Below are 13,268 nucleotides of genomic sequence, written 5' to 3'. Positions count from 1 at the left end.
CATTACATTTAAACAAACCTAATCATGAGCATAAGTAGTACTTTGTCCTCCCATTCCCCTTAATGTACATTTTCAGCAAAAGATAGTTATGGTATTTTAAATTAATCAGCCATGACATTTTGATTTGTTGTGCTATGCACTTGAGTTATTGGAGGAGAATTTTATTTTTTTTAAAACTATTGCCCTTAGTATTACATAACAGATTTATTTTCCTATTTGATTTATAGTAGAAGCACAAGTCAACTCAATAGCAGATTAAGGTTCCTGTACTGAAATGGTTTAGTTGCACAAAATGTTACTGATAAAGCTAGTTACACGAGCACTGTTAGGTACTAGAACAAATTTAGGAAAATATCCTCCCACCACATTCCATAAATAAAAAGAATTACCTCATCTAGCGTTGGCTCAGGAACATGTTTTGTCCGATTATCCAACAAGCCATTTTCAGCAACTTTTTTTGTGGGTTGCTTTGTTTCTGGTGTCACATCTTTAGCTCTGACTGTTTCAGAAGAAACTGCTCCCAATTTCTCCTGTACATGAGTTGCACTTTTATTCTCACATGGCTGTGTTACTGACAATTTACCTTGGGCCTTTGAAAGCTGTATTTCTGCAACCGTTGCTTGACTTGATTCTGGAACTTTAATTTTAGTTTCTAACAAATCCAGCTTGGGAACACTTGCAGAGTTTAATTTATTTTGATGTATATTATTAGCTTTCATTAGTTTAATTTTGGTCCACTTAGAGTTTTTGTTTGCAGGACTATTTCTGCCATTCAGAACACATTTGACAGGTATTCCTTTTTTGCTGGGGAAAAAACGCTTGCACTGAGTGCTCTGATTTGGTTCCTTTTGAGTAAGCAATACAGTCTGAGACAGCTGTGTTTCTGCAGGTTTCTCTTCTCCTTTTCTATATTCAGTGTTGGGAGAATCTTTTTTCACCTCTACTGTATCTGACTCAATTTCACCTGCAATTTCTTCACAGAGTTCAAGAATGCTTACCCGTTTGGACTTCACAACGTTCTCCGGCTGATTGGCTAGATCTTTTTCATTTACAGGTGGCTGCGAAACTCTCTTTGCTTTTACACTGCTTTTCACATTCTGATGCACTGGTTGTTTTTCCTTATTTATTGTCAAGGAAGTTGGTTGAAGTGGACTTACCATTTCTACTTTTTTATGATCAATAATCAATCTTGAGCCTTGCAGGCTATGTTGAGAACTGTTGGAATCATTGGTTTTATGGTCCATTTTACATTTTTTCTCTGGCAGAGAGCTGGTTATTCCTACAGTTATTTCTTCATCTCCACTTATAAAATTAGATTTTGTTTTCTTATTTTTCTGTTCTGTTTTCTGCTTAAGAGGTTTAACTGTTTCAACTCTAGTACTCTGAATACATCCTTTTGTTTGAGTGCCCTGTTGCACTTCTGAAGCTTTTCCTTCTTTAATTTCTCTATTATGAAGGGATCTTGCTGACATATCTGATAACTGCTGCAATCTATGTGATCGCCTGGTTAGTTGCTCATCTGGGATAATGATGTGTCTTGGCTTAGGAATGTCTTGTACTGACTTTTTCTGGCACACTTCCTTATTTTTTGTGGCTTTTGGTTGCTGTTGTGTGTCTTTGACAGTTATTTTAGTGTTTGTGCCTGATGATCTTGTCAACATGCGCATTCCTAATTCAGGTTCACGTTTGTTGTCACCGAAAGATTTAATCGATGATTGTTCAGCATCTTGAGAAGTTGACTTTTTTGCAAGATTCTTTTTAGGACTCTGAACTTGTATCCCTAAATTTTTATCAGTAATTTTTACAGCTTTAGAACTTGTAGAAGAATTACTTTCTGTAGAATTTCCCTTTACAGATTTCATATCCACGTGTATGTTCCTAAGTGTAGTTTCATTTAAAGTTTTTATAGACTGCAAGACAGATTGCCTAATACTTTGGGGTTTCGATGAATTCTTTTTAATATCTGAAGTTGATTTTAATTGCTGTCTCTTGCTTTCAACTGAAACTTTGGTTTGTAAAGCACATTTGTCCTTCCCTTCAGGACCTGTTTTGGAGGAAGTCTTTGTAGATTTCAAGAAAGTAGTATGGTTTATTTTTGAAGATCTGGAGGGTGTTTTAGTAGTAGATACCCTACCTAATGATTTCAGGGATGATTTTTTCATAGGTACTGATTTACTGGATCTTTTCTTTAATTGAAGTTCACTCTGCTTTGAATGTTTCTGCACTAGTTTAGAATGGGAGGACCGCCTAGCACAATTATTGATGGCTTTATTTACCACTGACCTGTTAGGTTTGACCGAGATTTTAAGCACTGCTTTCTTCTGCATTGCACTTTTATTTGGCTTTGATTTATTTAAGACATGTTTCGTGGCTGACACCTCTCTTTCTTTCTTTGTTGATGATTTGCTGTTCTTATCTAGCTTCCGACGTTTAGCAGAAGATTCTGCTATTGCAGACTTCCTTTTTTGGGCTGCCATTTCTGCAAAACAACAATTGAACCAAATGTCTACAATTTTTTTCAGCTATTTCTATTGTTAATGTACATTATTAGCCATATTATATAAAAGGAGACATACTGGATTATTAATTTTGTCTATTTACTATCAGTGTGTACTAGTCACGATCAGAAAGCAAAATCTGTTAAGCCATCTTAAGTTTAGTATACTACATTTATTTTACTTACAGGTATTTTATAAGAAGCGATCGATGTTTCAGAAAAAGTAACTTATCAAGCTGTGCCAAAAGCATTCCTTATAAATTTGGTTGTAGACAAGGCATTACATGTCACCTATAAAGAATAAAACATTTATGGAGATATTTAGATCCAGTATGTTTATTTTGTTAACTTTTCCCTTCTATTTCTCAGTCTCTGAATTCAGGCATATATTGCTCCTGACCACCTATATTACATTTTTTCATTCTTTCAAATAATAATTAGCTTTAAAGTATGAGAGTCTCAGGCAAAAATGACATGTGGACTTTATGCAACCTTCCATATTCTGTCTTCAGGACAGAATTTTATATCAGGACCCTTCAGTTGCAGTTGTAGCTCTGCATTCCATTACCCAAAGCCCCAAGGAGCAGAGGACTGGACAGGGCACTTTTTGGAGCCCCATCAGTACAATAGTCAGATGCCACTGTTAAGCAACACTATATGCTCTCATATGTATCCCTCGCAGAGACTAATGATGCACTTTTGTACTCCCAACCTCCGAAATGTTATAGCATCAGACAAGCCCTCTAACAAAACGACAGTGAGGAACAGTACTTTTATATTAGAAGCTGAAAACAGTCCTTTTATATTTCTATTTATGCTAACAGCCACTTAAGAATACATCTTATATTTTCAAACTTAATATTTTTTGCCATTTTCCTATTTAACACTTTTTCTCTTATATTTCCAATGATGCAAAAATGAATGTGGTTGTTTAAGAACTTATATGGTTAAATAAGAAAAGTTTCTAGCCCTTATGCATTCTTCCAAAAGTGAACAGAAGGCAAACTGGAAGGAAATATTCTATCATAGCCTTCAAACAAACAGGTCCGGTGCTTTTCCTGCACCTCATAGCATTGTAAGTAATAGCATAGAAATTAACAAGATTCTGGTTAGTTTCACTGCTGCTATTAAGAGTCCCCAAGTTGTCAAGAATTGTTACTACTCATGCTGATCAGGAAAGCTATGAGTACCAGCCAGAAAACCCTGGAAGAAAAGTGGACACCAAAACCCTCTTCCAGCAGGGAGAGGGAGGTTAAGGTCCAACCTGAGACACTTACAAACCCAAGGCCAATATGAAACATGGAGCTTCTGAGAAGATGACAGGGACAACACCTGGACAGAAATCCTAGAACTAGGAGTAGCAAGGCTTCTCACCAGGAAGTTGCTCCTGAGCCATGTTAGTGGAGCCTTTCACCATTGATTTTCATATCTACATCTGACTAGTATGTTTAAGTTCTCCAACAAGCAGGCTTCTGGTACTTTTTAGGCACAGTCTTATTGTGCAAAGATATCTTTTTTCTACATCCCCTTAAGTAACCACTGCTCAGGAAGAAGTATTTTTTCAGTTAGTTAAGGCAGAACAATCACAGATAATTTTTCAGTATTGGTCTGGGTAACAATTCTGGGCACTGAAAGATACTTCTAAGTTTTCAGTCAATTTAAAATTTTCAACTACCATTGAAGTTTCCAATATCAGACTGTTATAACAGTTCAATTTTTTTGCATCAACAAGCTGACAGTAAAGTATTTGTATCTCCCCATGACAAAACTGTTACTCCAACCCCCAAAATCTATGAAACTAAAACAAGTTAAGGCAAGAAAGGAACATGAGATCATCTAGTTTCACCTTCCATATAATATAGACCAGGGGTCGGCAACCTTTCAAAAGTGGTGTGCTGAGTCTTCATTTATTCACTCTAATTTAAGGTTTCACATGCCAGTAATACATTTTAACATTTTTAGAAGGTCTCTTTCTATAAGTCTATAATATATAACTAAACTATTGTTGTATGTAAAATAAATAAGGTTTTTAAAATGTTTAAGAAGCTTCATTTAAAATCAAATTAAAATGCAGAGCCCTCCGGACCGGTGGCCAGGACCCCAGTAGTGAGAGTGCCACTGAAAATCAGCTCGCATGCCGCGTTTGGCACATGTGCCATAGGTTGCCTACCCCTGATATAGACTATTGGAATTTCCTTCATTTATTGAGGCAAACAGCTGTTTGTTTGGCTAAAGCATATCTTTCAGCTTATTAGAAAATATAAAAATTTGTGTCAGGTCCCAATTTACATTTTCTAATTGATTTAGATTTTTTAAAACTGTGAAAACAAGCTTCCCACTCTATCAAGTTTAAAAATTATTCATTAAAAAGTCAGTCTGTCAGGCTAACCAACTGATCTTTATTTAAGATCATTCTAGCCTCTCTACTTTAATCCTGCAATTCGTTGGCTCTATATTGCCCACTGACTTTGATGGGGTCTGCCACCCACACACTAGTTGCAGGATCGGGTCCCCAAACTCTGGAACAGAATTTAGAACTCAGATTGTGAATATGATTATTTATAAGATTGTTAGCACTTCTCCCAATTAACTCCATAATTAAAAAATCAAGTAGCCTCTGAGGACACAGAAGCAGCTATGTGGATAAGCTTTATCTCCAAGCCTTTCATCTTTCCTCACATTAATCAGTAGGGAAGCTATGATTTCTGCTAGTAAGAAATTTGACTATCAAGTGCCATAGCACACAAACTTATATATAGATACTTGCACTAGCTTGTAAAAAACTATTTTGTTTGCTAATAAATGTAATCTACAGGCCTGTTACACCATCTCAAGGTGTTCAAATGTTGATCCTCATAAGGTGAGCAGTATGCCCTGTGCACTGTCTGTGGCATTTTTAAAAGCTAGTCATAGCGGTCTAGATTCCCCCCCCAATACATAGAGCAGAGAAGAGTCCACTGCCACTTCTGCCCCCCAGATGAATTACATGGAGAACAGGTTTGTCAGTGGAAACAAAGAAGATCCAATTCAAGTGCCACCCTCTTCCACATACAGCTGCTGCGGTTTAACTCCTCCCTTCGTTCTCATTTAAGTCTAGGAGCCTTCTGGACATGCAGGCAGGGCCCAGTCTCTGCCCCGAGGAGTTGGCAGTCTAAGGCCTTGCAGAGGTTGGAGGAAGTGGGAGAGTAGATACGGACTGCCACTTATAGATTGATCAACGATCCTGGCTCAGGAAAGTGACGGAAAATACCAGCCTCCCTCACAGTTGGCTCCGAGCTGTGGGGGGACTCAGCGGGACCGGGGACCAAGCTACGTGACAAGGGGCTGGCGTCCCCCGCCTGCTGACACAGAAATCATTCGTGGCCTGTAGACTTTGCACCCCGGGGGGGAGGGGAGGGGAGGGGAGGGGGCGCAAACCCTGGTCCAGGGTCCCGAGCCTGAGTCTCCCAGTAACAACCAAAGCGGGGGCGGGGGCGTCTCCTCATGGACCTCAGGGCGCGGAGACCCGCCGCGGGGGAGCGGCCGTTTGGGGCCGAGGGCAGCGTTCAGGGGCGAGGGGGTCGCGCTCCAGGCGCATCTTCCTCCCTCAACTACAGTCACTGCGCCTGGAACCAGAGGAGGCGGCAACCGGGACTAAGGCACTGGAGGAAGCGGCTCGACCACGAGGGAAGGGCCCGCGGCCGCTCAGCCTCTGGCGGGGGGGGGGCGGGCTGGCGCCCCGCGGTCACTTTACCTCAGCGAGTCTCCTCTGGTGCGCGCTCGCGGCGCGAGCCGCTCTCCTAGCTGCTCTGGGGAGCGGGGGCACGCGGCGCGAGCTCGGGGGGGCAGGGGCTCGCGTAAGCTGGGTGAGGGGCGCGAGGTCACTGTCGCTCGTGCACCTTTCCCATGTCACCCAGAAGTCTGTAGCCTCTCTCTAGAGAGCAGAAGCAAGTGGATGGAATCTCTTCACATCCGGGCACAGAGACAACCCCGCCACTGCCCCGCCCCGATTTATGACGATTACCAGTCTGCGACGCTTGTTGTTATTTCCCTCTGATCCCGAATCCGGAAACCGCTTCCCGGCACAACGTAACTTCCGTCGGTGGCTGTTATACGCGAGCCCTACTACTGCTAACGAGACGGCTCGGGAGCTGGAAGGAGGAAGGGAGGCCTGGGTGTAGTCAGAGCGGCCCCTGGCGGCCGGAACGGGGGCCGACCCAGTCCCCTGTCTGGTTTGGGGCTGTCTGAGGGTTTTGTCTTATAGAGGCACCGATTACCCCCACCCTCTGTCCCATTTTTTCACACCTGCTGTCTGGTCACCCTCGTGCCAGTTGCCCTTCTCATAACAGAAAAGGACAGAGCCAAGGATGTTAAAAGGCAGCAATACTAATTCACCTCTCAACTCCTTTTCCCGTTTACACTGGCAGAAGCCCCCCCCCGATTCATGGCCATGCCTTCCAGACCGTGGCACCCACTTGTAGCTCTGGGACTTCCAGTCCTGTCCTCTTCACACTTCTTTTGAAAGAGTCTTTCCATCCCATCCTGGGTCCCCCACGCCCTTTCTTGCCAGGGCTGGCTCCAGGCACCAGCTCAGCAAGCAGGTGCTTGGGGCGGCCAAGAGGAAGGGGCGGCATGTCGGGCTCTTCAGGGGCGGAGAAAAGGACCTGACGCCGAAGAAGAAAGCGGCGCGGTGGAGCTGCCGCCGATCGCGATTGCGGCTTTTTTTTTTTTTCCCGCCGCTTGGGGCGGCAAAAACCCTGGAGCTGGCCCTGTTTCTTGCTGTCCTCTTTAGGGTTGCCAATTTTGGTTGGATGTATTCCTGGAGATTTCATTACATGACATTAATCTTTAATTCCTGGAAACTCCGGGCCAATCTTGGAGGGTTGGCAATTCTAGTCCTCTTCCTCCTGTGCTTTCTCTGCTGGGCATTCTCCAGTTCTTATCACATAGACAGCCCGCCTCAAACATGCCATCTGCAGTCTATCACTGACAGCCCCACGTTCATCTTCCCCCTAATATTTTACCATGTGCACTCTGTCTCCCCTCGGCTTGTCTGCCATTCTCCTTAGTGTGTTATTTTCTTCCACCTATATCTCCTTTTCTTTCATCTCTATAAGACCCAACAATAAGGCAACAGTAATATTTTGTTTAAATTTTATTTCTAGTATAAAGTACTTTCCAAACAGAAGAGACAGCACAAGTCTTGCCCCAAGGAATTCATAATCTAAAGACAGTTGAAAAAGGTGGGTAGGGAGGAAAAGGGACAATATGCACACAATTAGATGATATTTATTTCAATTATATGTACTACATATGACATGTAAATTATTCCCAAATTACTATTCCAGTTTGTCATTGCTGTTCAGCAAATTTTCTATCAGCAAAGTAATAAGAAGAAAACGAATCAAAGGAAACTTTTTTTTTTAATATACATACAGCACGTGATTAACATCTGGAGCTCATAAATGTGATATCACTAAGGTCAAGAGTTTACTTGGATAAAATAAAGATTATCTGTATAAATATATAATGAGAACATCTACAACCTACATTAGAAGGAAATGAAAAAGTTAGAAGAGAGATAAACCTTCATGTTCCAGGACTTGTGCCAATCTATATCTTCTCTGAAGGGCAGGCTATGATAGAAGTTGTTCATTTATGACTTTCTGCCATCTTCTGTTGAAGTATCTTGTTTTGGACACTGTAATGGCGACTAAACTAGTGATTTCATGTATCTTTCCCAAACTTTCAGCACTTACTCTCGGTGTATAGAATGGAATTTCTGAGAATTTCCATATAAATCTGTCAGTTTATTAGTAATATTTTTTAAAGTGGTCATTTTGAGAATGTTTTAATTAACTTGTTTAATCCCCTCTAATAAATAGCTTTCTATAATATTTCAAACTCAGGATATTCTATAGTTTCTCTATATTCCTCAGCCCTCACATTTGTACAGTATACTGTTTGGGAAGAAAATTGCTGAATAGAGTTAGCAGTATAGTGATGTTTTACTCTGCTTCTAAATCCTAATTTGTCATTTAGTGACATTGAAATGAAGAATCTACCTTATTTTGTCAGTTCCTCTTTCTATGCACATTTCAATGAAGCACAATTTGTCCTGGACTGATGGAAATTTTCAGTAGCTGCAGTTTTGTAAAATAGCTCATAGCAGGAAATGTTATTTATAACTCCCTATAGAGGTTCTCCTTTAACTCACCATAATCCAGTATGACTTTACAACTAATGTACCAACATGTGCTCTGCTTCTTTGTCACAATAACCTACAAGATAGCTTCCAGAAGCAGGATACTGTAATCATTTGGGAGCTTGTAAACCTCCTGGAAAATGTTAGAAGCATCTCTGCATACTTCATGTTAAGAATGTAAATTCACAGATACATTTTCCCTTCTTTTTATTGTTAACATGAAGTATGCAGAGATGGTAACATCTTCTGGATGAATGTAAGATAACAAACTTTTTTACCATATGATGGGAAGCCCTAAAGAATGTACCATTGCTGTCATATATTAAATCCAAAAGTTTGAATAAAGCTGTCAAGGCTGAATCCCTACTCTGGCATTTCAAAAAGGTGGAGACCCTCAAGGATTTTTAAAATTAATATTTGCCACTCCTGGCTTGTATTACACTCCCAAGGTTACAACTTTTCTCTGACCTTGGCTTGGTAAACGCTGGCACCACCCAAATGCAAAAAACCTCCAACCCTTGAACACAGGAAGGAGCACTTGGGAATTCCTCTCTGTGGGGTACCCTCAAGCCCTTTCAGACACATCCCTCCAGGGACGAGCTGAGAAAGAAAACAAAGGAAATTAGCTGTTGCCACCAGCTAATTAAACAACATATGCACAAACCTCTTAGGACACCAAAAATCCAATCCTGTTCTTTAAAAAGGTACATTTTATTAAAAACAAAAAGAAAGAAAATACATCTGGAACTTAGGCTTTTGCTAGATTTTAAAAGAGCAATTCCAAAAACCAAGCACCCGAAATAGCTTTTTTGGGCGTTCAGCTTAAAGGTTACAAGCAAACAAAAGCACACGGGGTTAGCACAGAGGAGTCCACAAGCCAATAAGAAATAAAAGAAATAACCGTAATCGTGTCTTTTTAGACATTCCCTAATTTTACTTACATATCTGAGGCTTCAGATAAGTAGATTCAAGGTATGAATTGATAATCTATAATCATACCTGGCTTAAAGCTGCTTACAGCATTGCTGCTCTGTGTCCCTGCAGCCCAGATAGAACAACAAACATAGGGAAAGTTTCTTTCCCAATTTTAAAAAGTTCTACCTTCCCATTGGCTCTTTTGGTCAGGTGCCCACTTCCTTTTCTTTACCTGGGTGACTTTTAATCCTTTACAGGTAAAACAAGCAGAGAACAGCTACCAAGAGGGATTTTACAGCTAACTGGCTGGTTGGGTGTCCATAAAAGGAAGCTCCCCCCCCCCCCCCCCCCCGCTTCATTTATCACAAAAACACTTATTGGAAAAAATATTAACAAATTTGCAACTTTGTATGTAAGGCAACAGCATTCTGAAGATCTGTTTTTCAGTTCAATTTGCAGGTCTTGTTCGTATTCAAGACTACATGGTGTTCAGGAAGTTAACACAGAGACGTGTGCTGATTTAGAGCAGGAATACTATGAAGAGTTACGGTATATGTCACTTTACCTGTATATCGATTTGTGCAGGTAGCTGTCGCAGTGGTAGAGTGCCACTGGCCACAGCTGAGCCAAAAAGGGTGGGGGGAAAGCCCCGCTTCACTCAAAAAAGCAAAAGAATTAACAAACAATATAATTCATATGTAGATCTCCGCTTTCCTCAAGGAGCTCTCCCTGTGGCTGAGTCTCCCACTCACAGTACCAGCTTCATAACTCCAACCCCCTCTAAGGATATGTAGTCTTCTCTTTTATATCCTGTTCCCTTCTGATTATTAGCTATAGCTATAGCTCTAGGCTTGACCCTGCTTGCTGGTGTTGGGGGTGCAGGGCCAGCTTGTCCTTGAAGTCCCTGCTTCAGGAAAGGTCATTAATCCCTTCATGCCCTGGCTTGGTGTAAAGTTTGTACATCCTGGGCTGGATTCTGTGCTTTGCTATTTTTGTTTGTTTATTGATTTTTGGTTTGTTATTCATTCTACATATTCAGTTAGTGTCGGACTGCTTTGGCTCAGAAGTGAGCTTTGCATTATGATCTTAAGATGGCTAGGCTTGAGCTCATTATGTTGTCCTTCACTGAGACAGGATGGGTCATGAATCATAGAACTGTAGGATTGGAAGGGACCTCAAGAAGTCATCTAGGCCAGTCCCCTACACTCATGGCAGGAGAAAGTATTATCTAGACCAGAGAATGGTCTCTGAGTTAGCAATGACCTTATAGATGTTAAAAATAGAAATTTGCATTGATCCTAGAAACAAACTATAAACCAGTAGAAGTTGCCGCTCACTTGTGTGATTTGTTTGAGAGGATTGTTTTGTTTAGGAGGTTGCAAGGCATACAATCAGGAATTTCCAAGTTGCCCTACAATCAACCCCACATAGATTTACCACAATCTAATTTGTAGGTGATAAATCCATGAATCATGTTTAGGTCCTTGATGAAGGAGAAAGAGAATAGATTCCTGGCAAACCTGTACCTCCAAGATGTCTCACCACTATTTCAATCTAAATTTAGTGAAGAATCACATAAGACCCTGAAAATTCATACTGCTTTGATGAGTGGAGGGCAGATACCAGAGGTCAGTGTCTTGGGTAGCTTGTGGAAGTGTTACCCAGGTCAGTGGCACTTTTTAACTGATTATATGGAGCGGTTAAGTGCTGATATTAGGCTTCTATTCATAACCACATCATCCATCAGTGCTACTATAGCCATTCTTATGCTATGTTGCTTTGGGAAAGGTTCAGGATAGTGATACAGATCAGGTTGTTAAAGCTGGTTGCCACTAGTCTGCTCCAGTCAATTTCATTATCCTAATGAAAAAGAAATGACTGCACAAAAGTTCAGTATTTATAAAGGTACAGAAGGATCTTCGGGAAATGTGTCAATGTAGATATATTTAGGTTAAGGTTTAATTCCTGCACATGCTTACACACAAGCTCAGCTTTAAACATGTGAGTTGTCACATTGATTTCAAACAACTACAGGATCAGGGCCTAAGTGATATGAGGCAAAGAAAGGAAGGATAATAAATCTGCCATTTATTATGTGATTTACAGTTGCACTATAAGACATTTCCTTAGTAAATGTCTTTTAAAGAGGTTTAACACAGAGCTATGAACAACACAGTTATGCAAATATAACATGAAGAGCGTTGATTCCATAATTTATTTATTGGTTAAGTGACATGCTTTTATGTGCACAAACCTTGTGTTCTGAAAATCGATATGAGCACACATAAGGCTTCTAAAAATCATTCATGTATTAACATGTGCAGTTTCATTTGGCTTTTACATTTCATTTTTCTTGTGTTGGCTCTACAAGGGCAGAGTTAAGGTGATATCTGTTATTTGGTTGAGATTCAATGCCTTGTTTAAAAAGTTCAACCTTAAAAAGACACTTCAATTTTTTTTAATTGACTAATTTCAATTTTCTGTCAGAGCACCCTTTTTATAGCATGTCCTGAAATTTATTTTATATATTTGCTTACTAGATGAAATGTAGAAGGCTCTTTGGAGCAAGCTAACAGCAATGCAGCCAAACATGCTCAGGTGTATCCTTCGCCTTGTGCTCTCTTTTCCGATGCTTGTTCAGGCAGGTGGTGAAGCTAGCTTTACAGCCCTTGTGCCAGAAGAACTGCGCAAGAGGACCATTGTAGCTCCAAGTATTTGTCAGAGCATCAACAAAACAAAGAAACTGACTATATACAAAGTGCTGCCACGTGCACAAAGCAAGAAAACTTAAAAAAAAATAGATTTCCCTCCCCCCACCATCTCTTTCAGTTACTCGTTTTAGGTATTACTTGGGACAATAGCAGAGACAAATTGTTCAGAAATTGATGGAAATGTGGTTTTAAGGTTGACAGTGTCATAATCTCCTGACTTTCTGTATATTTTTTAAAACTCATATGTTCTTGTAGGGTAATATAAACTTAAATTATAGAATTATGCAATTTGTTATTTGCCACCTTTATATGGAATATGTATTACATATATAACACTACACAAGATTACATAAATTAAGAAGTACAAAGTGTGTTGGTTTAAAATTACATAATTTATTACAGTACTATATTTCAACAGAACCTTTGGTAATATATAAATACTACAAATTAGCTAACAATGTTAAAAATAAACATATAAGACAAATATGGTATTGGCATTATAAATAAATAATAATACTAATAATTAATTAATAATAAAAAACAGCCCTAAATCTGAATATTTTCAAAGAGTAAAACAGCAAATGAAATTATCAGTCTAATACTGCTGCAGTCCATGCTTAAACCTAAAGATTACTTTGATGAATCAGTCCTGTTTTATGTTCCTTCTATTTTCATATTTTAATATTTTTCTTATCAATCCCCTTAGAAATTGATCAACTTGTAACATGCTTTAAAATATAATAAATGTAATTTTGAGAGTTAGTTACTAAAACTGTTATATTACAAGTCATCTAAATTGAGTCTCCTAAAAATGAACTGTCTTAAATTAAACCCCTGAGGAATTATAACCTGTTGGCTTAATGGTTTTGGTTAAGTGCAATTTGATATATTTAGAGTGCTGTTTTATTTAAGGTCATTCTTGATAAGGCATATTAAAAAACTACAAAAGTGACAATGTAAT

General features: G+C 39.7%; 1 protein-coding gene across 1 annotated transcript in view; it reads right to left on the bottom strand.

Moving 5' to 3' along the window:
- ESCO1 (establishment of sister chromatid cohesion N-acetyltransferase 1) overlaps positions 1-6,461 on the bottom strand; it is a 51,904-nt gene extending 45,443 nt beyond the window's left edge. Inside the window, exons 1-2 of the mRNA XM_065398200.1 lie at positions 6,231-6,461; positions 390-2,479 (exon numbers count right to left, since the gene is read on the bottom strand). Coding sequence (XP_065254272.1) covers positions 390-2,477 — 2,088 coding nt within the window. The 5' untranslated portion in view covers positions 2,478-2,479; positions 6,231-6,461. The remainder of the gene's footprint in view (positions 1-389; positions 2,480-6,230) is intronic.
- Between the last annotated feature and the right edge of the window lie 6,807 nt (positions 6,462-13,268).

The sequence above is a fragment of the Emys orbicularis genome, chromosome 2 (assembly GCF_028017835.1).
Source record: "Emys orbicularis isolate rEmyOrb1 chromosome 2, rEmyOrb1.hap1, whole genome shotgun sequence".
NCBI classification, from domain to species: Eukaryota; Metazoa; Chordata; order Testudines; family Emydidae; genus Emys; species Emys orbicularis.
The sequence above is the reverse complement of the archived record's forward strand: the minus strand, read 5'-3'. Positions and strand labels throughout refer to the sequence as shown.